Source organism: Lissotriton helveticus, chromosome 7 (assembly GCF_964261635.1).
Source record: "Lissotriton helveticus chromosome 7, aLisHel1.1, whole genome shotgun sequence".
In the NCBI taxonomy this organism is placed as follows: Eukaryota; Metazoa; Chordata; class Amphibia; order Caudata; family Salamandridae; genus Lissotriton; species Lissotriton helveticus.
Genome location: NC_136068.1, coordinates 286,815,791 through 286,841,875, shown reverse-complemented (window position 1 = coordinate 286,841,875; position 26,085 = coordinate 286,815,791). Strand labels below are relative to the sequence as shown.

The 26,085-nt window shown below is 47.0% G+C and overlaps 1 protein-coding gene across 2 annotated transcripts in view; it reads right to left on the bottom strand.

Moving 5' to 3' along the window:
* Nucleotides 1-26,085, bottom strand: part of LOC144766742 (uncharacterized) — a 290,955-nt gene that overhangs the window by 209,016 nt on the left and 55,854 nt on the right. For both annotated transcript variants that reach the window (XM_078650490.1, XM_078650491.1), the window contains exons 3-4: nt 18,672-18,759; nt 12,916-13,020 (exon numbers count right to left, since the gene is read on the bottom strand). In XM_078650490.1, the coding sequence (XP_078506616.1) occupies nt 12,916-13,020; nt 18,672-18,759 (193 nt within the window). The remainder of the gene's footprint in view (nt 1-12,915; nt 13,021-18,671; nt 18,760-26,085) is intronic.

Sequence of the window (26,085 nt, the reverse complement as noted above, 5' to 3'; positions counted from 1 at the left end):
AAACTAGACACCCGGGGGAGTCCAGCGAGGTATGGCTTGCATGGGTCCCCCATCATTCGCCTACCCAGAATCCACTACAAACCTCAAATTTTGCCAACAAATTCACTTTTTTCTCACATTTCTGTGTGGTAAAGTTCTGGAATCTGCGTGGATCCTCAAATTTCCTCCCACCCAGCATTCTCCCAGGACTCATGATAAAAATGGTACCTCACTTGTGTGGGTAGGCATAGTGGCTGCAACAGGAAATGGCCTAAATCGTACTGTGGAGACTTCAAAATTACTTATAGCAAAACGACCTGGTTTGGGGGGGGGAGGGCACCTGAGATTTTGGCCCCGGGCTCGGCGGCCATCTTGATAAAGTTCCAAACACAAACATTTTTGAAAACTAGCACCCGGGGGAGTCCAATGAGGTGTGGCTTGCATGGATCCCCCAGTTTTCCTACCTAGAATGCCATTTAAACCTCAAATTTAGCGGATAAAAACAAATTTTCCACATAGTTATGTGTGGAATCACCATGCCTGCACAAATTTCCAAACCCACAGTGTTCCCCTTAGTGTCCCGAGTACAATGATACCTCACTTTTGTGGGTGTCCAAAGCAGACCTGGCTAAAAATTATAATTTTTTTAAATGCAGCGCTTAGAATTCTCTGTGCTATACTCTAAATCCCTATGTTTGGTGCCGGCACGGTGATCCCGCGCAAAAATGTATGGAGAAAGTGGTTTTTTTTAGCTAAATTTGAAGTTTGCAGGGATTTCTGGGTAGGAAACCGTTGGGGGACCCACGTATGCCCTACCTCGCTGGACTCCCCCGGGTGTCTAGTTTTCAGAAATCTTTGGGTTTGGTAGTTTCCCAAGATGGCCGCCGAGCCGAGGGACAAAAACCCAAGTGACCCCCCTTGCAAAACCAGGTTGTTTTGTGATAGGTCATTTTGATGTTGCCTCAATGGGAAACAACCTTTACAACTCAACTTTTACAACGTACTACCATTACAACAAAACTTTTACAACGCAAGATCCATTACAACGCATGTCATTACAACACAACCATTCCCACGCATGACACTACAAGGCATACCATTACAACGCATGTCATTACAACGCAGTCATTACAACGCATACCATTTCAATGCATACCATTACAGCGCATAGCACCCTTACACTATCCAACACTTACCCTACTGTTGCACCTCCTGGAGTTAGAATATTAATTTTACCCCTACACTATCCAACACTTACCCTACTGTTGCACTCTCTGGAGTTAGAATAGTAATTTTTACCCCTACGCTATCCAACACTTACCCTACTGTTGCACCCCCTGGAGTTAGAATAGTAATTTTTACCACTATACTATCCAATGCTTACAAAACATGCGTTGTATTGGTGTGCGTTGTAATGGTATGCGTTGTAAAGGTAGTATGCGTTGTAATGGAATGCGTTGTAATGGTAGTTTTAGGAAATTTGTTGTAATGGCATGCGTTGTAATTGGAATGCGTTGTAATGGATGTTGCGTTGTGAAAAATGCGTTGTAAAGGCATGTGTTGTATAAGTATGCGTCGTAACATCATACATCCTGCCTCAATAGGGTTTGGGCCCTTGCATGTCGCGTGTACTTGACCCACCCATGTGAGTGAGGTATCATTTTTATCGAGAGACCTCGGGGAACGCTGTTTGGGATGAAATTTGTGGATCCATGTAGATTCCAGAAACTTTCCCACACAGAAATTTGAGAAAAAAGTGATTTTTTTCAGCTAAATTTGAGGTTTGCAGGGGATTCTGGGTAGGGAAACGTTGGGGTACCCATGCATGCCATACCTCGCTGGACTCCCCTGGGTGTCTAGTTTTCAGAAAGATTTGGGTTTGGTAGTTTCCCAAGATGGCTGCCGTGCCCGGGGACATAAACCCAGGTGACCCCCCTTGCAAAACCAGGTTGTTTTGTGATAGGTCATTTTGAAGTTGCCTCAATAGGTTTTGGGCCCTTGCATGTCGCAGGTACTTGACCCACCCACACAAGTGAGGTATCATTTTTATCGGGAGACCTGGGGGAACGCTGGGTGGGATGAAATTTGAGGGTTCATGTAGATTCCAGAACTTTCCCACACAGAAGTTTGAGAAAAAAGTATTTTTTCTGCTAAATTTGAGTTTGCAAGGGATTCTGGTTAGGAAAACATTAGGGGACCCATGCAAGCCATACCTAGCTAGACTCCCCCAGGTGTCTAGTTTTCAGAAATGTGTGGGTTTGGTAGGTTTCCCTAGATGGCCGACAAGCCCTGGGCCAAAAACTCATGGGACCCCCCCTTGCAAAACCAGGTTGTTTTGTGTTAGGTAATTTTGATTTCGCCTCAATAGGTTTTTGGCCCTTGCCTGTCGCGGGCACAAGGCCTACCCACACAAGTGAGGTACCATTTTACTAAGAAGGCTTTGGGGAACATGGGGTGGGTGGAATTTTGTGGATACACACAGATTCCAGAACTTTCCAATACAGAAATGTGAGGAAGATTTGTTTTTTTGGCAAATTGTTTAGGTTTGCAAGGGATTCTGGGTAACAGACCCTGGTGAGAGCCAGTCAAGTCACCCCATTCTGGATTTCCCTGTGTGTCTAGTTTTCAAAACTGTACAGGTTTGCTAGGTTTCCTTATGTGCCGGCTGCGCTAGGGCCCAAAATCCACAGGTAGGCATATTGCTAAAAACAAATCGGTGTCTTGTCAGCTTCTGCCGTCCCTGGGGGGGTTTGTGGGGGTGGGGTTGCCCCAATATGCCCCTGAGGGGGGCAGAAATACTGTGGCTATTTTTTTTGGTGGGGCGGGGCATTGGTATGCCCATTCTAGGCAGCCCCCACACATAAAAAAGCCAGCGTAATCGTTGGCGTCAAGTGGGCTTTTTGCCGCCTCCCAGGGGGGCAGATTGGGGGCTAATGCCCCCATATGCCCCCCAGGGAGGCGGAAATTTTACTAGATGCCAGGGATTTTTTTGAGCAAGTTTTAATTAGGGTAGGGGCTGCACAAAACGGGCATGCCAATGCCCCCACCCTAATAAAATTTTGCCCCAAAAAAGTCTTGTTGTCTAGTGGGCTTTTTGCCCCCCAGGGGAGGGCTGATTGGGAGCTTGTGCCCCATCTGCCCCCAGGGGGAGTAGGAAGGCTGTACTTTTTGTGGGGGAGGGGGTGGGGGCATGGGCCAGCCCGTTTTGAGCAGCCCCACCCAAATTCAAATTTGCCCCAAAAAATCCCTGGTGTCTCGTGGGCTTTTAGCCCCCCCCGGCGGGGCAGATTGGGGGGTAATGCCCCCATCTGCCCTCCAGGTGGGGTAGAAATTCCACTAGACGCAAGGGAGTTTTTGGTGCAAATTTTAATTAGGGTGGGGTCTGCCCGAAACGGGTATGCCAATTTCACACCCTAATGAAAATGTTCCCAAACAAAATCCCTGGTGTCTAGTGGGCTTTTTGCCCCCGGGGGGGAAGATTGGGGGCCACTTCCCCATCTGCCCCCAGGGGTGGCAGGAAGGCTGTAATTTTGTGTAGGGTGGGTGGGGGCATGGGCATGCCCGTTTTGGGCAGCCCATCCAATTTCAAATTTGCCCCCAAAATGTCCCTGGCGTCTAGTGGGCTTCTTACCCCCCCAGGAGGGCAGATTGGGAGCTACTACCCCAGCTGCCTCCAGGTGGGGCAGCAAGTCTGTAATTGTTGCGGGGAGGGGGAATGTGCATGCCCGTTTTGGGCAGCCCCACCCTATTTTAAATTTGCCCCACAAAAAATTCCTGGCATTAGCGGGCTTTTTGCCCCCCCGGCGGCGCAGATTTTCGGGGTAATACCCCATCTGCCCCCCAGGTGGGGCATAAAGACCACTAGACGCGAGGGAGTTTTTTAGGCAAATTTTAATTAGGGTGGGGTTTGCCCAAAACGGGCATGCCAATGCCGCCACCCTAATAAAAATTTGCCAAAAAAAAACCCTGGTGTCTAGTGGGCTTTTTGCCCCCCCCCCCTGCCCGGGGGGCATATTGGGGGATACTGCCCCATCTGCCCCCCAGGGGGGGCAGGAAGGCTGTAATTGTTGCGGGGGAGGGGTGGGGGCATGGGCATGCCCGTTTTGGGCAGCCCCAGCCTTTTTCAAATTTGCCCCCCAAAAAAATCCCTGGCGTCTAGTGGGCTTTGTGCCCCCCTCCGGCGGGGCAGACTGGGGGGTAATGCCCCCATCTGCCCCCCAAGGGGGTCAGAAAGTCCACTAGATGCCAGGGAGTTTTTCGGGCAAATTTTAATTAGGGTGGGGTCTGCCCATAATCGGCATGCCAAAGCCCCCCGCCCCTTAAACATTTGCCAAAAAAATCCCTGGTGTCTCCTGGGCTTTTTGCCTCCCCCCTGGCTGTGCAGGACATCTAACCTAGGCTTCTATTGAAATTCTATAACGCAGATTAGCAAGCCCTTTATCGCAGTCTGAGAGGCAGTTTCCTGCCGCTGAAACGGTGAACATTTTAACGAGGTTCTTGCTAATATGCCCCTATGTTCAATAAACCAAAAGTCATCCCCTCCTGAAAAATCTATGCTTTCGTGGATATATAATGTCCTGGTATGTAGGCGTGGATTTAAGAATATTAAAAATATAATATATACTTACCGTCAAAATGTGGTAGTTCTCACTATTCTACAGTTAATGTAGGTATTCTACATCTGATAGTGAAACTGGTACTAGTTAATGAGACTTGAGAGGATTTATGTTTAAGAATTAGTATAGAAGTGAGGACAACATCGATTAGAAATAGGGAACTTGGCCCAAAGTTTGACATGTGCACCAGCAATTTCACAACCTTCTATGGTTTAACATCTCTGACATACATTCCAGACGTATGTGTTGAACCATGTGACGGTCACATATTTCTAAGCACAAACCTAAACATTTTTACTCACTCATTTCCAGTTTGCGACTATACAGAGGCATTTCCATACGAGCTATTGTACATATTGTACACTAGCGAATGCAGAAACCTTATTGTATTTGTACAAGAGAAAATATTTTTTATCATGAATATTTTTCATATGAATATTTTTTATTCACTTCATATTTTTTATTTTCTTCACCACCACAATTTCTGATTTACTCTCCTCTCCTTGGCAGGAGTACATTTCTAACCATTTTGAAGCTGGAAATTTCCATACGAGCTATTATACATATTGTACACTAGCGAATGCAGAAACCTTATTATATTTGTACAAGAGAGAATATTTTTTATCATGAATATTTTTCATATGAATATTTTTTATTCACTTCATATTTTATTTTCTTCACCACCATAATTTCTGATTTACTCTCATCTCCTTGGCAGGAGTACATTTCTAACCATTTTGAGGCTGGAAATGGGTGGAAGAGATGTTTGTAAATACCCACAAACCAAAGAGTTTGTGATGAAGGAATTTACATCCAGGAATGCACACTCCCTGTCTGTGGTATTGGATTTATTCTCACACAATATTAGAATATTGTGGGGAATAATCACATGTGAATATATTCATTTAAAAGAGCAAGTCCTCCTTATTGGGAATTACTAGCACTCCCCCATTGAACTATTTGTCATGTATGTTGGACTAACATTCATGAACAGATTTTTAAATTGGGCCTCTTCTACTATCTAAACTGACATACGGCAGTGATGATTAAGTCTGTTTTTGGTAATTATTGACAGTTGGTAGTTCACTGCAGCTCAAACAATTGAAAAGGATACTGAAGTTATGTGTGAACTTGGGGATAGAAAATAAATTTGGATATTCTAGAGTGGATATCATACAGAAATAGGATCCAATTGAAGATATTTGCCTAGATATGGTGGAGACTATTGTCCTATTACTTACCGGTAATCTTCATTACTCCTGGTTCCGTTATCCTTGTCCCATTCCTCAATTAATTAGAGATGATCATCTCCGCGACAGAAAAAAAGAACAGGAGCATGCTGGGATACCCAACCCACTCCCTCCTACTGGGAGTACATAAGCCTCTGCCCCCTAGCTATATATCAACTAGTATCTAAGATTAATAGTACTCGCCTTAGCCCTCTTCTAAACCAGGTCTTAGAAACTGGCCTATATCCCAGTGCCCGTAAGAAATCCTGTATCAGGCCAATCCTATAAAAAACTGCTCTTGATCCTATGGAGACAAATAACTACCAGCCGATTTTTAGGCTGCCAATGACAGCAACAATTTTAGAAAAACCAATGAATAAGGAGTTAATACAATACCTAAAAGAGATCAATCTTCTGGGCCCGACACATCATGGTTTTAGGCCCTGTCATTCCACTGAGACAGCCCTGATACTAGCTACTGAGGTGATCCGGAAGATATCGGCAGCATTTGATACTGTGAACCACACAGTATTGGTACAGAGGCTGAGGGTTGTGGGAATAGGGGATACCGCTCTGACCCTCCTCTCCTATTTCCTAGAAGACAGGGAGCAGAAAATTCACTGGGAGAATCTACAGTTTGAGACTTTTCACCTCCCATGCGGTGTCCCGTAGGGATCTGCCTTGTCCCCAACCCTTTTTAACATATATGTATCCTTGTTGGCCAAGCGGATCAGGAAACAAAGCTTTTCCTTGATCATATATGCCGATAACTCACAGCTCACGATATTGGTACCTAAACAACCAGAGATTGTTGCCAGCAGTTTTCATGACTGTCTGAAAGACATCATGATCTGGATGAGCCAAATTGTCTGAAGATAAATACTGACAAAACAGAGGTCCTAGAGTTTGGCAAGGGACCCACCTTATGGAACACCTGGTGGTCAACAGAGGAGGGAGATTTCCCGCGCCCCATCACCAAAGTTATGAATTTGGGTGTGATCTTTGATGGTCAACTCAATTTCTCGGCCCAAGTTAACCATCTGACCTCCTCCTGCTTTTTCCTTCTGAAAAATAATAGGAAACTCTTTCTATTCATTCCACATGAACTTCAAAAGACTGTTGTAGTGGCACTCTTTCTTTCTAAGTTAGATTACTGCAAAGCGCTCTTTTTTGGAATTGATAAGGAGCAGAGGAGGAAGCTGCAATCTCTTCAAAATGCTGCGGCCAGACTACTTATGAACCTCCCTAAGGGCTTCCCCACCTCTGCTGCCATCAGGACTCTGCACTGACTCCCAGTCCAGCAACGAGCTGATTTTAAATCCCCCTGCCTGGTGCATAAGGCCCTCTATGGAAGAATCTCTGGGGAGATACAGAAGTTGTTCTCCAGGTACTCTCCCATCAGAACACTCAGATCCACAACGATGGGCCTCATTTGCATTCCGAAAATCCGCAAGGTAAGGTGGGGGGTTGTACTCTGTCAATTTGTGTGTCTAAGCTATGGAACCAGATGCCGTCCACCCTACGACTCCAACCTAACCTTCTGATGTTTAGGAAGGAGCTGACAACTAGGTTGCTTTCCACAATCTAATAGTCTCATTCATAGTTCTCCATTCCCATGTACCTCAATCAGCAGCAAGATGCCACGGCATTCACACGCTTTACAAGTAACAAGGCTGGACGCTAGGGAGGGAGGGTGGGGCATAAGGAATGGGACAAGGACAACGGGACCAGGAGCAATGAAGATTACTGGTAAGTAATAGGACATTACCCCCAGGTCCCTCCTGTCCTCGTCCCATTCCTTAATTAATTGGAGAAATCCCGAGGCAAAGAACCGGGCCTTCCGGAACCCCACCAACGCCAGGGGCACCAGACCAAAAACTGGCACCCCCACGGGAACAAAAGGAGCCCCCATGAAAGAGGAAAATAACGCAGGTAGGAGCACACAACCAACAACGCCCTCAACCAAGCAGACAGAGCAGAGACCCCAAAAACCAGCAGGGGACGACCAGAAAATAATACAAGAACACCCCACGAAAGCCAGAAGGAGGCCCCACATGCAGAGCCAAGCCCCAAGGGAGCAACCAGAGGGGCCAAAACCAAGTCCCATCCCCCGACTCACCAAAAGAAGTCCAGGAGAACCAGACGCGCCCCATCGGAGAAACGGAGCCAGAAAGGGCAACCAACCAGGCATAAACCCCCAAGGACGAAGCCCACAGCCCCAGGCACTAGGCAGCCACCCAATCAGGAACCCAACAGTCCAACCCAGCCCAACAGCTATGAGCATAGGAGAACAGGACGCACAGGCCGGCAGGATCGATGGCCCGGGAAGGAACACCGCAGAGGCAAGCCAAACAGCGAACCACCCCCAAAACAGGGAAGATTGAGAACCACAGGCGCAGGAACTCACAAAGGACCACACCAACAGTGAGGGGACGGAAGACGAAACCGAAGAGGCACGCCAAAGCAAGAAAAGACACGACCAACCACAGGACAACCCCAACACACCAGGGAAAGTCACCAGCAGAGCCACAAAGACCAATAAGGGCAGAACCGGACAAAAAAACAGGCAGAGACCCAGAGGAACATCCAAGAAGAAAAAGGGGGCAGGGAACCCAAGTAAGGCTCCCCCTCTGCCGACAACAGCAGCAACAGGGAACCTGGAGGCCAGAAACCCACAGTAGGACCAGGCCACAGGGGAGGACTGACCAACGGCCAACCCCAGCCAAGACACCGAAGAGCCGCAGGAATAAAAAGGCCGTCTCACCGGGAGAAGAATTCGGGCCACAAGAAACACCCAAGCATCCAGGCCCAAGGCACACCCCCAAAACAGGAGTCACCGGGACACGAAGCCCAGCAACCCACCCAATGGAGGCCAGGGAGAGCAAAGAAGCACAATCCAATGCAGACCTCACAAAAAAACAAGGGCCCAACCAAGGAAGACATCAACAGAGGCCGAACACGAAATCGGGGAAACCAAAACCCAGAACCGGAAAGGAGGAAACACCTCCAGACAAGAGCTGACCACCCATCAGGAGGACAAAGGAGGACAACAAGGAACCAACAAAGCCGAACCCCAAAAGGAGCAGCAGAAGGGCAAAACAGAAAAGAACAACAAGGAGGCCAACAGCCCAACCCTGCAGGACCCATAAAAGCCCAAGAAGCCAGCCGGAGAAACCGGCAGGCCAGCCAGCCCGGAGACACCCATCACGGCGCCACCAGGAGCCGGAAGGAGAACTAAGAAGTGGCACAGGGAAAGGCACCACAGCCAACCACAGCCAGGCCACCCAGAGAGCAGAGAAGCAGAGGGATGGAGCCCAGCAGCCCACACAACTGATCCAGTGCCACAGCCAGCCGCAAAGGAGCGGCACACGAAAGGACAGAAGACCAGCCCAGGACCGTGCCAAAGCCCAAGAGAATGAGCAGCCAGGAGAGGACCCAAGCAGGGACCAAAAGAGGACCCCAGGAAAACAAGGGCCCCACAGCACAAAACCCGACACCTCCAAGCCGAAAAGCGCACCAGCGACCCACACACATAAACGAATGGGAAGCCAAACACAGGGACCGCAAGGGTAACCCAAAAAAAGCGGAAAAGCCCAGGCCCCAATAGCACACCGAAACAACGCAGGCACCAGAAACCAAAGGAGAGCAGCCCAGAGAAGCCAAAGGAGCACCACCCAATTAGGGAGCGGGAACAGACCCAAACAAGGGGAGAAGAACACCCCAGAGCCAACAAGAGAGCAAGGGACACAGACACCACAGTCTGAAATCAGCCCGTGCAGGAGCACAGGCCCAACGACAGGCCCCCAAATGGAAAAAAAGCCAGTGACCCAGACCCGAGGCAAAGCCAACCATAACCGAAGCGGAGTGAGAGGATCTGGAAGCAGCAAAGCAGCCCACACACCAGGGCAGGCCAACACCCAACACCCACAAGCAGGAAAAAGGCACAGCAAACAGGGCAGGGCAGAGGAGCTGAGCACCCGATAAACAAGGGGACACCCAAAGCAGAGGCCAAGCAAGACCAAAGACACCCAGCCACCACAGGAGGAAAAAGAGGCATCAGGCTAGAAGGCAAGCCCAAACCACAACAAGCCAACAAAGGAAACACAAGTGGAAAAGGAAATCACAACCATAAACCAAACCCCAGCAACCCGGCAGCAGGCGAGAAGCAAACCCAACTCCAGCCAGAACCCACCAGAGCCACAACCAGCACAGCACCGGAGTCAACAGCCCAACAAGGCTAAGCCCCATCGGGACAGAGGGATGGCACAACAGAGCCCCTCTACGGAAAACAAGGGGGAGAACCCGGCGAACCCTCGGAAGGCAAACACCCCGAGCAAGGGGCAAGAAAAAGCACCCAGAAGAACGCAAGAAGCGCCTAACAGCTGAAACGGCAGGCAGGCACGCGGACAGGCAAGCACCAGGCCCGAACCCACAGAAGGGCAGGCACCAATGGGCAGAAGGGCAGCAGACAGCCGAAGGAGGCCCAAGAACAGCAAGGCACCAGAACTCAAAAAAACAGCCAGGGCAGAACAGGCCACAGCAACAGGAAAACCCAGGCACACCTCAAACCAGGCACCAACCCGGGCTGACCAGGGACAACAGAAGCCCACAGTACAGGACGGCCGGAGGCCCAGAGGACAGAGCAAAGAGGCCACAAGAAGAAGCCAACAAACCCCGGGAGAGACCGCCCTAGGCGAGCCACGTCCCAGCTAGCAGATACCACCACAGGGAGGAACCAGGGCCGACCAGGCCAAACCACAGGGCAGGCAACAGGTGCAACAGAAGCCAAGGCCGCTGGCCAGCATAGCAGGAGAGCACAGCAAGCAAGAAACCACCAGGCAGCAAGCACCAAGGGGACGGCCAACAGCAGACCCACAGGGACTGACCCCCAGCCCAGAGGCCAACCAGCAACAAGCGCTGAGCAAGCAAAACGCCAGAAGGTCAGGGAAACCCACAACCCACGAAGGCCCCCCCCAGGCATAACCCCCCAAAAAAGGGTAGTGACCCAGGGTAAACCACGGCCCAAGACAGGCTAGAAAAGGCAGGGGAGCCAACTTCGAAGGCAGCCGAAGAGGTCAAGGATTGCCAGGAACCCAGGAGCAGGGAGCAGCGGTGGCAGATAACCAGGCTGAAGACACCAAGGACCAAGACAGTAAACAGACTTACGCCACACGCAACCCAGAGGGCCAGCACGCAGGAACAGGAGCCATCAAAGAGAAGCCCCAATAGGAAACCATCAGCACCAGGCGACACCTGAGGATGACGGGACCTAACAGCACTGAATAGAAGCAAGGAACCCACACAGCAAGGCCCCAGGGAGACCAGCAGGCAGCAACCCAAACCCCTGAAGAGGGCAAGGGGGAAGACACACCAGCCAGGGCCGCAAGCAAACCCTATGGAAAGCTCAAAAGCCCACTGAACCAGGAACATCCAGGCGAACACCCATCCAGGAAGAACCAGATCCGACCCTGCCAACCAACGAAAGCAGACAAGATCAGGGGGACACATGAAGGCAGTTTATGCAACCATGGAAGGACCAAGGGTCGAACAAGACACCCGCATAGGCGCTGAATAACAAATGTGCATTGTACCCCAACACAATGGCACCCATCGTAACAACCCCAGAAAGGAGAAGAGGCTCTGCCAGAAAAGGAACCTGTGACCATGAGTACACACACAGGCGCCCGCAGTGGACGCTCAAGTCCACCAAGCCGCCAGACTCAGCACATGTCGCCCACAAAGGAAAAAAAAGGGGACCGCTATGCGGTACTCACCAAGGGGGCAGGAAGGGCCCACCAAAGCCCACTGCCCGCCCATCAGCCAGCCCAGGCATGCACCAGGAGACCATTGCCAGTTGGAGAAGTCTGCCAGAAACGGGCACCGAGGCCACCGCAAGGCATTCATGGACCGACCAAACCGAGCATCAGGGGCGCCAGGAAGAAGAGGAGGCTGGCAGGACTTCCAGCAGGGAGAATCCTAGTCCCTCAATGCATGCCTGGAGTCCTTACACATGCAGAAGTAATCCAGAGCACAGCCGCCAGGCAGACTGCCAAACAGGAACCAATCTCCAGGCAGGGGGCCCAGGAGCAACGCTCAGTAGAGCCCCAGAACAAACCAAACAGCCGAAGCAGCACGTCCTCCAGACCGGCCAAGCCACAGGGAGATGCGCATGGAAACCTGTAAGAGACCAGGAGGAAGTGCGCCCCAGCTGCAAAGGGCCGGGCCGGCTACAACGCGTCTCCTGGCAAGCCTGGCAGGCCAGGAGAACACGGAAAGAGGACAGCGAGGACAGCCCAGCACCCCAACGAGACGTCCAGCGAAGAATCATCAAGTAAGTCCAAATACGCCCCATTCTGTCGGAAGCAGGGCTCGAGTCGGGGTACCACGTGGGTGGATGGAGAACCCCCACTTATTTTACCGGGTGGACACGGTCCCACCTGTCAAACAGCTGGACTTTACTCTTCGGCCTCCATGGCACGAGGAGCTCGGAGCTGACAGCACGCTCGGGTGCAATTGCATCTAATGGGTGAGCGAGGGGAGGCAATGAGCCCATGGGGCAAGACACCTTTCGTGACGTCACTTCCTGTTGTGACGTCACTTCCGGTGACAGCGTCCCCCCACTTCTTTTTTGAGGACATGTGCCCTGGTCGGAAGACAGTAAAAAAGAACAGGCTGCATGCTGGGCTGGGTCCGCTTATGTACTCCCAGTGGGAGGGAGTGGGTTGGGTATCCCAGCATGCTCCTGTTCTTTTTTCTGTCGCGGAGATGGTCAATTAGTTAAGGAATGGGACGAGTACAGGAGGGACCTGGGTGTAATTTATGTTATGAACATGTTGACCATAGGTTTACTATTTTTTTAACCACATTTTATTCTAGTTATGTTTTGTTAGCTGTTTATGTTTTTAGTTTACCTATGCTTATCTACAAAATTGGAAATTCAGTTATTTTATTTGTTCAAACGGTCAATGTTTGAACTTGCACCACCTGCTGCCCTGAACCGAGTAGTCGTGGACTTTTATTTGAATAGCATTCTGAGGTCATTTCTTAAAACCAGACAGTATCATTTTGAGAAGGTTAAATATTGTACTTACGTATTTAGTAATGACAAGTTGCCGTCTATTTGCAGGACCAGCGTGATGGTGTGGTCTGTCGTTCGAACTTCATGAACTGTCACTATAAGATCACCTGCAACTACCCTAAAGGATTTTAAAACAGTGAGTGATAAAACATGGCTGTTCATCATGTTGTTTGCAAGTAATGATACATTGAATTGGATCGAAAGAGTAGAATTAGCTTTCATTATTCATCGATTCTTTTCTTTGAGTATTGAAAAGGTACTTACATTTTGGAATAATTCTTTATTGTTTTTATCAGCATAGCACAAACATAATATTCCATTGGACCTGCATTTTAAGAATATAAATGCATATACCCTCTATGGTGTACGGTGTAATAATACATTTCAAATGTGCCACTGTGTTAAAGTCGGTACAATAAGTTTATTTAAGGAAAAATAACATTTTATTAGTGAGCCTATTGAGCCATCTGAGGACTTGATATCACTTTAGCTTCTGGAAAACGAAATCATTTTTCTTCAAAATACCAGGAATATACTTACGAAGAAGTGACACATGGCTTGAAAGGTAATGCACAATCTATGCTTACTTCCTTTCTTGGTCGAACAAAAATAGTAACTTTCGACAGATTACAAAATAGAAAAAAGAAACGACTGGGCGGATGTAAAATGTAATCATCAGGGTCACTTCATGAAAGAGCATATTGGCATTGATTTAATTATGTTAAACTGTAGCCCTTATTTCCTCATTAACGATACACTTACAGCTGTATATAAGTGATTTTCTATATTATTAAATATGCTTTCGGCCAACAATGAAAAAGCTTAGCGGCCTTTGACAAAAGCATTAATACAAAACGAATTAAAATTAATCAAAATGGGTTAGATTTAAAAGAAATGCGCCAACTATTGCTGTTAATACCTATGGCAAATTAAGTCAAGCCTCTTATTTGGAGGCCTGGCACTCGATGCAGTTCGTCTGGTTTTTAGTTTGTCTTAAAGTGCTTTTCGGTGGGATAGGCTATGTTTCTGCATTCATCCCGAAGCATAAATGTAAAATTCTTCTGTTCATTGCCAAGATTTTAATTTTACTGGAGTTTAATCCGAATATTTTAGCTTTTTCCTCAAGTACAATCCAGTTTGTCCTGTCTTGTGGCCTATGAGATCCCTTAAGAGGAAGAAGAATTGTTGATCTGGGTTTTGAGCTGTTTTACATGTATGATCTTGAGTATTGTGTTAGACCTCACTATGTCATACAAATCGCATGGCGTAGTGGGCAAAAGAACGATGGATTTTACCCAGATCTTTTGACTGGGGGAAAATGTTTGCAGTCTCAGCATTCCGCCCATCAGTTTGTTTGCTGTAACACCCTTCGTCCTAAATGGGATGGGTATACCCAGATGTGGGTCCCTTGCTCAATGTGCCACTGGATTCAAGCTAGCCTGGCTGAAGAAGGATGACATACCCTGAAACCAGTCCCAGGATGCTTGTTTCCGGTCCAGGGAGGACCACGCCTGGCAGTTCGGTCTGGATTCTTCCCATGGGGTACAGGGTCAAGACTGATTTGCATATGGCTGGGTCCAAACTAGGGTGGCATAGTGGGCAAAAGAACGATGAATTTAACCCAGATCTTTTGACTGGGGATGAATGTTTGCATTGTCAGCATTCTGTCCATCAATTTGTTTGCTGTAACACTTTTCGCCCTAAGTGGGATGGGTATGCCCAGATGTGGGGTCCCTTGCTCACTGTGCCACTGGATTCAAGCCAGCCTGAATGAAGAAGGATGACATACCCTGAAATGGGTCCCAGGATGCTTGTTTCCGGTCCAGGGAGGACCTGGCCTGGCAGTTCGGTCTGGACTGTTACCATGAGGCACAGGGTCAAAACTGATTTGCATATGGCTGGGTCCAAACTAGGGTGGCGTAGTGGGCACAAGAACGATGGATTTATTCCAGATTTTTTGACTAGGGGAGAATGTTTGCATTGTTAACATTCTGTCCATCATCTGTTTGCTGTAACACCTTTCGCCCTAAGTGGGTTGGGTGTGCACAGATGTGGGTCCCTTGCTCACTGTGCCACTAGATTCAAGCTAGCCTGGCTGATGAAGGGTGACATACCCTGTAACCGGTCCCAGGATGCTTGTTTCCAGTCCAGGGAGGACCTGGCCTGGCAGTTCAGTCTCGACTGTTCCCATGGGGCACAGGGTCAAGACTGATTTGTATATGGATGGGTCCAGACTGGGCTGGTGTAGTGGTCAAAAGAACTATGGATTTAACCCAGATCTTTTGACTGGGGGAGAATGTTTGCATTGTCAGTATTCTGTCCTTCATTTGTTTGCTGTAACACTTTTCATCCTAAGTGGGATGGGTATGCCCATATGTGGCTCCATTGCTCACACTGCCACTGGATTCAAGCTAGCCTGGCTGAAGAAGGTTGACATACACTGAAACGGGTCCCAGGATGTTTGTTTCCGGTTCAGGGAGGAACTGGCCTGGCAGTTTGGTCTGGACTGGTCACATGGGGCACAGGGTCAAGACTGATTTGCATATGGCTGGGTCCAAACTGGAGTGGCATAGTGGGGAAAGGAGCTATGGATTTACCCCAGATCTCTTGAGTGGGGGAGAATGTTTGCATTGTCAGCATTCCGTCCATCATTTGTTTGCTGTAACACTTTTCGCCCTAAAGGGAAGGGTATGCACAGACGTGGGTTCCTTGCTCTCTGTGCCACTGGATTGAAGCTAGCCTGGCTGAAGAAGGGTGACATACCCTGAAACCGGTCCCAGGATACTTGTTTCCAGGTCAGGGAGGACCTGCCCTGGCAGTTCGGTCTGGACCGTTCCCATGGGGCACATGGTCAAGACTGATTTGCATATGGCTGGGTCCAAACTGGGGTGGCGTAGTGGGCCAAAGAACAATGGATTTAACCCAGATCTTTTGACTGGTGGAGAATTTTTGCATTGTCAGCATTTTGTCCATCATTTGTTTGTTGTAACACTAATTTAGATCTTGGCAGAAGGGAACACTCCGTCACCAACCGTATCATATCTCAATATATCCTAAGAGATCGTAATACGGTGGATGAGATATCCATTACTCTTCTGACTCAGTATTCCATTTGCTAAGGCCTCCAGTCTCCCTTTCTTCCAGTCAATAAATCAATATACCTATCTGCCAGTCAGTCAGTCAGGCTATCTACATGCTAGTTAATCAGTTATTCTAGCTGCCTGTCAGTTAGTCAGCCTGGCTACCTATCTGCCAGTCTTTCGGTCAGTCAGTCAGTCAGCCTATCTACAGTTAGCCTGCCAAATAACCAGTCAGCCAGTCAGTCAATAGACCTATATGCCAAGGAGTCAGCCTCCCTATCTGCCCGGCAGGCAATTTGCCTGCGTTTTAGCATTCCAAGCTATCTAAGTATCTATCTAGCTATCTTCCTACCAATGTGCCCATTTTACATTCATATTTGTATTCAATCTGTAATACCTACTTCTTTGCACACTAACTTGAAAGCTGACTATTGTATTACAGCACATGACATAAGCATTACTTTTTATTCCAAGCAAATCCAACATAACTAATATACCTAATATTCATCTATCTATCTGCCTAGTTACCTTCTAGTCTTACTGTCAATACAACCAGCAGTGGCTTTGAAAGACCACTTTTATTTGTTTACTCTTAACCACCTATATGGTGAAACCCCATTGTGTGCATTTTGTATTCCAGGCAACCTTTGAGGTTGTTCTCCCAACATCCATTACCAATACATGATGCAGGAGCTGTTGTCGAAGCCTGCTTACGTGCTCTAGGGTCAGGTCCTTGCCCATGATGGATGGCTCTCTTGTGTATCTCAGTTCCATGTACCTGATTTGAAGGCTTTCCTCCCTACTATTGTTTTTGGTCCAGCCTTGGAGCCAGCTGATTTACCATGTTTCTGGTTCAATTGTGGAGAGGTGTGGCTCACTGGTTAGAGGCAGCAGACCTGTAAGCAGAGAACGGCCCGGGACCAGGGTTCAATTCCCGACGCGGCAGGGTCTTGGACCAGGGTCAACGGACTCGATAATTCTCGCCTCAGTGCCTACTCTAACCAGGGAACACACTCGGTAACTCTGGGCATTAAGCTTGCCTCATCTCTACAACGGCCCCCAACAGACGCCGGGGATGCCTGGTTTCACCCTGGAGATACCCAGAAAGGGACCATCCCACAGGGAAAACCAGGACGGGTTCCCCAGCGGTCTACAGCGCCAGGACACTCGGGTAGAGTAACAGTGCGCTTTACAAGTATCCAACATTTACATTCCAACATTTATGTGTTGTATACTTCCACTGCTGACAGCAGGGAACTCTTGTTTTTATTTTTTGATTTCAACACTTTATGTAAATGCATTGTTTTTCTTACACTCTGGGCTCAGATCATTCTCTTTGGTGAATCTCCATTTCCCCTTCGTTTCCCCACCCTTCCTAATCTGCTTGCCACTTGTTTATTAATTAATTTTTTTATTCTTATTTAACGCTGGCCTGACAACTGCAACATGCAACTGGGCTGGTCAGTTCTGTTTTTAGCAATCCAGCATATTTTTTTTTAAATAATAAGTTGTCTGTCATCTTGGAATAATAAGTGAAGAATAGCAAAATGGATTCTGGCGCGAAACTCATAATACACTTGCCCATTAACTGTTATAGATGAATTAGCTATATAAACAAAAAACAATGGGGCATATTACCAAGGGCAATATCGCCGCTTTAGCAGGAATTTTTCCCGCTAAAGCGGCGATAATTTTATCGCCCTATTACCTAGCTGTCGCTGACACCAGTTAGCGACAGCTAATAGGCGATAGCGGGCATGTCAGCGATGATTATCGCTAATGACATGCAAAGTGGGCGTGCCAAGATGTTAGCGACTGGAAACAGTCGCTAACGTCGCTATCCCCTATTACCAACTTTTGGAAATAATCGCGCTAAGCGCGATTATCTCCAAAAGCTAACGCCTGCCCAGAGCAGTTCTTAGCCATGTTATCCAATGGTAGGTGGATAACATGGCTAAGAGCATTTGCTCGCTAATGCATGAATATCGCTGACTTTTCAGCGATATTCATGCATTTCGGCCGATTTTTATCGCTTAGGAGATAAACCTTGATAATATCAAGGCTCCTAAGCGATAAAAATCGTCGGAGCGTGGCGATATTTAAATGCCTGCTAACCAAGCTTAGCGATAATTATCGCTATAGCTTGGTAATATGCCCCAATATTTCCAGCTATATGTGCACACGGGTTCATGTATGGTAGCTATCATGGATTTTTTTCTCATAAAGAAAAAAAACAATTTCAAGGTGTCCACCATGCATACGCATGAACCCACAGTGCAATCTCGTACCAGCAGCCATTTTGGCTTTTTTCCTTTTGGGGCTAAAACCAGCAGCATTGACAACAAACACTGCCAAGGTTTATTCTAAAGACACTTGCCGAAAGCTTGCAGGTGCAAGAGACATTTCTAATTAGGATTTCTTGAAGTAATTCGGCTTTTAAAGTCCTGAATAAAGTGCCTAAGAGCATTCTTCCTTTGAATAAAAAAAATGTCTGACTTGCTATCTTTTGGAATAGAGGCCAGTAAGTGGTAGAATTTAGATATATCATCAGTACATTTCTGGTAATGGTGGCAAAACCGGTGCACCCATGGGAACCATGAATTAATTCTTCTATCCCCGAAAATGAAATTAGTTCATAAAATGTAATACAAACTATCGTGGGTATGCAACAAATACTTTCTCTACTCACGTATATGTCCAGAGAGAAATCTGAAGTTGGATGTTTAGCGCATTAAATGGTTGTTTTAAGTTCATCCCATTTAGACAGTCACTCCAATCTGTGTGAATAACAAGATTATGAAACACCACATTATCCTCCTGTCTTTGTTTTGTTAAAAGTCTCAGATAGATAACAACAAAATACAATTTAGCAGTAGTGAAAGTCTTTGCTTACTTACTGGTAATCACTTTACATTGAGTTCAGGTCTTCCCTATAATGATACGGTGAAATCGCATTTTGAGACAAGCCTACCTGACCCAGCTTGTAGAATTTATTCTATAAACTAAAACAAACACTTCTGCTTAGTTACCCATTTAAAAGCCGGTCTCTACTTTACTATGTCATCTATTGGACCAATATGAGGCTTTAAAAAATAAGCAAGTACACAAAAAGTGATTGATGGAATGCTTGAATTAATCTCAACCACTGGCAATCCATCCTTATTTTGCACACCATGTCACCTCAGTTTGAATCTACCTATATGCAAATCAGCATGCTCTAATGAGAACTGCCAAGTCCGGGCCTCCCTGAACCGGAACACAAGCAATGGTTTTTCCGTAGTTATGGGCTCATCAGCAGGGTTCAGCTTGCTTCCAGTGACACAGTGTGCACGGGAACCACGACTGGGCACACCCTGTCTCTACCTCACAATGAAATGTATAAGACCAATTTGAGGCTTGAAAAAATAAAAAATTCACAAAAAGTGATGGATGGAATGCGTAAAATAGTCTCAGCCACTAGTAGTTACCCGGGCCGCATCCCAATCCATTGGTATTTTGCACACCATGCCACCTCAGTTTGGATCCTGCTATATATATTCAGTCTTGACCCTGCTTCAATCAGAACAGTCCAGCAAAAAATGCCAAGTCAGGTCCTCCTGGAACAGGAACACAAGCAGCCCAAGACTAGTTTTGCCCTTGTTATGCTAATGGCTGGGTCCAAACTGAGGTGGCATGGTGCGTGAAAAATTAAGGCCTGGTGGGCAGTCCCAAGTGATTGCCAGTGGCTGAGATTAATTCTAGCATTCCATCCATCACCTTGTTGTTTGTGCATGTAATGCCTTAAGTGTGTTGGGTATGCCCAGATATTGGTCCCGGGCACTCTCTGCCACTGGAGCCAAGCTATGCCTGGCTGAAGAGCCGATAACAAGGACAAGACCAGTCCTGGGGGGCTTGTGTTATGATTGGGTGAGGACCTGGTCTGTCAGCATGGGCGGGGCTGTTCTCATCAGGAACAAGGTCAACACTGATTTGTGTATGGCTGGATCCAAACTGTTCTGGCATTGTAGGTGAAAAACTATGGATTGGGATGCGGCCAGAGCAATTACCAGTGGCTGAGATTAATTCAATCATTCCATCCCTCCCCATTTTATTTTAGCATTTGATGCCCTAAGTACGCCGGGTATGCCTAGACCTGGGTCTCAGGTGCACTGTGCCACTGGAGCCAAGCTATATATGGCTGAATAGCAAATAACTAGGGCAAGCCCTGTCCTGGGTTGCTTGTGTTAATACAGTTCTGGGAGATCTTTTTGTTTTGCCCAGTTGCAGTTTTGACTCCAAGCCGCATAAAGGGTTAATGAGCCTTATGCAAAGCACATAGTGTTACATGAAGATCACAGGTGTGCATTTTATTACGATAGGTAAGTGGGCTCCTGCCTTTAACACTGAGATCATTTTGTTACTTCCAATTTTTTATTTGCAATTTATAAGTTGCAAGCCTTCTAATATAGTGCAGTGATCTATTTACCAGTATCAAGGTTCTCTATGCAAAGTGTAAGCCAATGGTTTAGATCCTTATTGTAAAGAAGGGTTTGATGCTAAGTAATAAAGTCTACTTAGCACAGACAACCGCAATCATTGTTTAACATTTTATATAATTACTTTTTGTTTCTCCCAACCATTCACATTCAACATATAACGTCCACAAATATTGCCGATATGTGACCCCCCCACCTTATAGCCCTCATTGTCTTCTGCAACATTTCCTGTACATTTATTTACTTGTATGATTTATTGGGCCTAAGTGGATGATGTAAAGTGCACTCACACCCAACACTGAAATGAGGGTCATTAAATAATAAAATAAAAAAAATTGTAGGTGACATTTAAATCAATATGTTTAATTATTCATATAGACAGATACATCTTGCATTCCTACAGTGCAAGCATATCTCTTACATAGGGAGTTGCACAAAGTTAAAACCTCAAGCCGAATCATAGTTTTTCTAAAGTACTTGTGAAGTGTTGAAAAGCTGTGTGCCTTTGTTTTCTTCCAATTGAGTCTAGGTGTTAGACTCCTGATGGCGTAAGGCCCGGACTGGCCGTTGCAGGCACCGGGCAATCCCCCGGTCGGCTGCGAGGGTGGGGGCCGGTTTTGGGCCCCAGGGGGCCGGTTTTGTTACAGGGTCGTTTTTTGCAGCATGGCTGCAAAAACAGCACTGTAACAAAATCGGCCAAAAACCGGCCCTAGCAAAGAGCGCGGTCGCACCCCCCAACCCCCTGGGGGGAGGGGGGCCGGCCGAGCACTTTGCCAGGGCCGGTTTTGGTTCCCAGTCCGGCCCTGGATGGCGTCCAACTAGGATGATACGCAAACAAAAGGAGGGCTGATTACCCTATAAATCATGCCTTTCATTTGTGCCCTGCTGGATTTTAAAATAGGAACGCCCCTTGCTGCCTGTAGATTTCTGCACCAAATAAAAAGCACACATGTGGGTACTGCTGAAACTCAGATTATGCTTCTCAATATCTTCACTACTCAAAACAGCAGCCAATGAGAAAAAAGTAAACATTACAATATACTTCATATCTCATGAGGCTTTGAACCACACCTCCTTCATCAACCAATTGTAACTGAGGTTAGCACACAAAACAACGAGGCACCATCTTGACTTCCTCTTTCTTTGCTGCTCGGCAGTCAAGATAAGTGTCTCATTATTTTGTTCATGCTATACCTATGTCTATTGGTTATTATTGATGTTATATTATGGATGTTATTTCTAATAATTGCTTTTATATGATTATAAATGTACCGATTTGATACTTGTGCTGAACCATGCTCTGCTCACCGCATGCGTGTTGCCACTATAGTTTTTCCCCGCTCAGTGCTTGTTGCGCTTTAAATTTTTAATTATTTATCTGCTTTATTTTTTTATTTCTCACCTCGTGAGTAATTTGCCCGTGTGAGTGCTTCTCTCGTGCTCCTGTTGGGGTTGCCTCCCCACTCAGGAAGCGAGATGCACGTTGGAGCATGACAGGTGGCCTGCAAGCGTCTCGGGAGCTTGCACATGTCTCTGCACACTTCACAGTGCCTCCATTGACCGTGCTGGAAGAAGCCTCTCCCCGAGCTGGCAAAACCAGGGGATTAAGCAGCAGACAGTGCACGGATCCGGTACCCGGCCTCAAATAACTGTGGCACTTCGATTTTTGCAGCGTTTTGGGTCAGAGTTAACCCCTTACTAACCTGCAGTTGCAGGATTTCATTTTTGGCAATCCTTCATAGGCAGGTAGGGTTTAGAAAATACCCTCCACTAGTCCTATTTTCAAGGGCTGTTGTTACCTCTTTTGTGGCCCCACTGCTCCAGCCATTTGCTCCTGACCCACACGCTTTCTCGCTGAGAGACAGGGTTAGATTAAATTAATCTTCCCTCTGGGGATTTGAGCAGAGTATATATTTGATATACATTCCACACAATGTCAGACTGCTAAGTCTATGAGGAGGAAGTGGCTGCGTATGGTCCTGCAGAGGACAAAGATTTTTTTTTATGATGACTCTATGGAGGCTCTCATAGATAAGAGACTAGACTCTAAGGTACTCTCCTCCACCTTACTACCTATTTCCCAATGCCTGAAGCAAGTAGTTGGTAATTCTCCTACTCCCACAGGCACTCCTACTCCCTCCCCCCTACCTCCATCTAAGCCACCTGTCTCCCCTGGCCACACGTTCAAGTCTATTCCAAGTTATGAAGATCAAAGGAACATGATCACGACAGAAAACCGCCCCTTTTTTCCGAGACCCTTCCCCCTCTGCCCCTGTTTCCCTTATGGACCCCGAAACAGATACAGAATCTTCTCAAGAATCATGTCCTCGCAAACGCGTCAAGAAGCACAAATGTTCCTCCTCGGCCATCCAACCTTCCCATTTCTCTTTTGATCTTTCAGAAATAGTATACCCCCGTTCTTCAGACTGGGCACCCGCCTGGGCAGTGGCAGAATATATGCAGACCCACCTGTGTAAGAGCTTCAATTAAGAAGTCAGAGCCTGCCTCAGATCTGAATGCCCGAGTCCTGACCTAGCTCACAAAATTGCCCTCACACCAGATATTGACTCCTCTATGACCACCTTCCTAAAGAAGTGTTAGAAAGATCCCAAAAAGGGTATAGATTGCACCCTTAGAGCTTGCCAGGACAAGCTGCTGGATTTTTCAGGCCCCCTAGCAAAAACTCTGGAACTAGCACTTCAAGCACAGGGGACTGGGGCTGCTATCCACCCAGAGGTCATGGCAGGTTGGACCCAGAGAGCGATTTGCCTCCTTGGCAACGCAAATTACGCACTTTCTTCGGAGAGGCGCAAGTCAGTCCTTTTATGAATCGACCCGCAATTGGTTGAATTGGCTTCTGCCGAACCAGGTCCTCTTGCTGAGGGTCAGCTCTTTGGAGAACGTTTTGTCAAAGACATAGCGAAATTCGTCAATACTTTTGCATCGCTGGACAAATCTCAATCCTTGCTCGAGGGTCTTCCATCCACTCTCTGGAAGGGCTGATCATGGCAGGAGACGCTCGGCAGGCTGCTACAACAACCCAAGTTCCCAGTCACTCCATGAAGAAGAAGTTATACCCAGGACTCGGATCAAGCAGGCTTCTATCCCTCCAGATCTGGAGGCTTCCATGGCCGGTATAACAGGGGAGTCAACAGGGGCTTTAAGAACTTCGACACCCAGGCATCAGGTATGTACGACAATTTTTCTGATGTTTCCCCCTGTTGCATGTTGTGAAGAATTGGACAAGGTTAACCACAGATGCGTGGATCATCCACACGGTACAGGGATATCAAATAGAATTAACAGATTCCCCTTGTCAATTGGCTCTTCTTTTTCCTCTGCTTTTTTCCCTACAAGAGCAAGTTTTTTTCGACTCAGAGCTTCAGGAACATTTGGAAAAGCATTCTATTGCCCTGGGACCCTTCATTCCTGAAGGGCTTTGCAGCAACGTCTTCTTGGTTTCAAAAGAAGGGAGGTCAGAGATTAGTTTTAAATCTCAGGGAGTTCAACCCTTTTGTGGTGTACAGGCACTTCAAGAAGGAGGACATCCACCTTCTTCAAGATCTTCTTTTGGAGAGTGATTGGATGGTTCACTTGGATCTAAAAGACTCTTACCTCATGGTTCCCATTTACCTCTTCTATCAGAAATTGCTTCAATTCTCAATGCAAGGACAATGGTACTGGTATCTTTCCCTTCCTTTCGGCCTGTCCTCAGCCCCTTGGGTGTTTACCAAACTACTGAAGCCAGTGGTCACTCGTCTGCAAGAGATGGGAGTTCGCATGATCGTTTATCTGTACGACATGTTACTTCTAGCTCAAGACCAAAATCTTCTGCTAACACATTTATGGAAGATAACCTCTCTGTTGCAAGAGTTAGGGTTTGTGAAAAATCTCTTGAAATCAATGACCACTCCGACTGAACAAATTGACTTTCTGGGGTTTCAGATAGATTCAGTCAACTCCTAGTTACTCCTCCCTGTGTCCAAGATCAAGTCAAAAAAGAGAGAGATTTGTTCCACCTTGTAGAAACAGATGGTTTCGTTGAGATCCTTAGTGAGGATTGTAGGCCTTCTGGCTTCATCGATTCAGGCCATCTTCCCAGGGCCCCTCCACTACAGGGCGTTACAGCGACTCAAGATCTTTTACCTTCAGAAGTTATATTCATACGATCACATGATTCTTCTGTCTCCAGATGCTCAGGAGGAGCTTCAGTGGTGGCTGGAGCACATGGATGCAAGGAATGGCAAAGCCATTTTCGATGCCTCATCTGACATCATCATAGAGTCAGGTGCCTGCCGATGGCGCTGGGGAGCAAGATGTGGAGACTTTGCCATAGACAGACGATGGTCCGCCGTAGAGTTAAAGTTACACATCAATTGTCTGGAGTTGTTAGCCGGCTCCTTTGCCATAAAGTCTATCTCTCCTCAGAATAGCAATTATTGCAGCCTTCTCAGGATGGATAATGTTTCAGCGGTGTGATACATAAATCGCCTGGGAGAGATGAAATCTCGGACGTTGACCTACATTGTGAGAGAATTTTGTCATTTTCGCATGGATCAGAAGATCAGTGTGATAGCGGAATATCTGCCCGGCAAATACAATCCGATAGCAGACTGGAATTCCCGGTTTCTGAGACACTTCAGCGACTGGAGACTCCATCCTTTGCTTTTTATAGAGATCATGAGTATGGAAGCTCTTTGCATGATAGACCTCTTTGCCTCCCGCCTCAAAACTCAACTTCCAAGTTTTTTCAGCTGGAGACCCAATCCGATGGCGGTGGGAACTTATGCATTCCTTCAACATTGGGGGTCTCAGAGGAACTATGCTTTTCCTCCCTTCTGACTAATTCCGAGAGTGGTGGCCCAAGTCTGTCGACAGGAGATTTCATTGGTGTTGGTCACTCCATTATGGAAGTCTCAATCGTGGTTTCCGACTCTGTTGGAATTGTCCATGGATTTACCCTTTCAACTACCTGTATTTCCGATGCTACTCCAAGACCCAGTGGGATCCCCTCATCCTCTGTTCCTCCATAATCAGTTGTCCCTCATGGTTTGGACGCTATCAGGAGACACAAATGAATTGACGGCCTTTTGTCTGCAGCTGCTGAGTTTATACAACAGGCTTGGGCTCCATCCACCCGCAAATGATATTCTGCATCATGGAAGCGGTGGATGGGTTGGTGCCTTCAACAACAGGTGGATCCCGTGGGATCTGCTTTGAAGGAGGTATTAAACTTTTTATCTGAATGTGCTGAATCAGGTCTTTCTTATAGGTCTGTTAATAACTTCAGGCCAGCTCTCTCTGCTGGACACAATCACATCAATGGAAAACGTCTGGGAATGCACCCTCTTGTGGGTAAGTTGTTGAAGGGCATCAGAGTTGCTTGTCCGCCTCGTCCAAGATACACTACGTAATGGGATATTTAAAAAGTTATTTCGTTATTAGAATCTTTGCCAGACAATAAAGATTTATTGTTAAAACAATTATCTGCTACACTTACTATGTTATTGTGTTTGATTTCTTGTAGAAGAGTTTCTGATGTTCATGCTTTAGACTTGGCAGGAACGATTTTCTCTCCCCATGATGCGTCTTTTCTCATCTCTAGGAGAACTAAGACAATGTCACGTT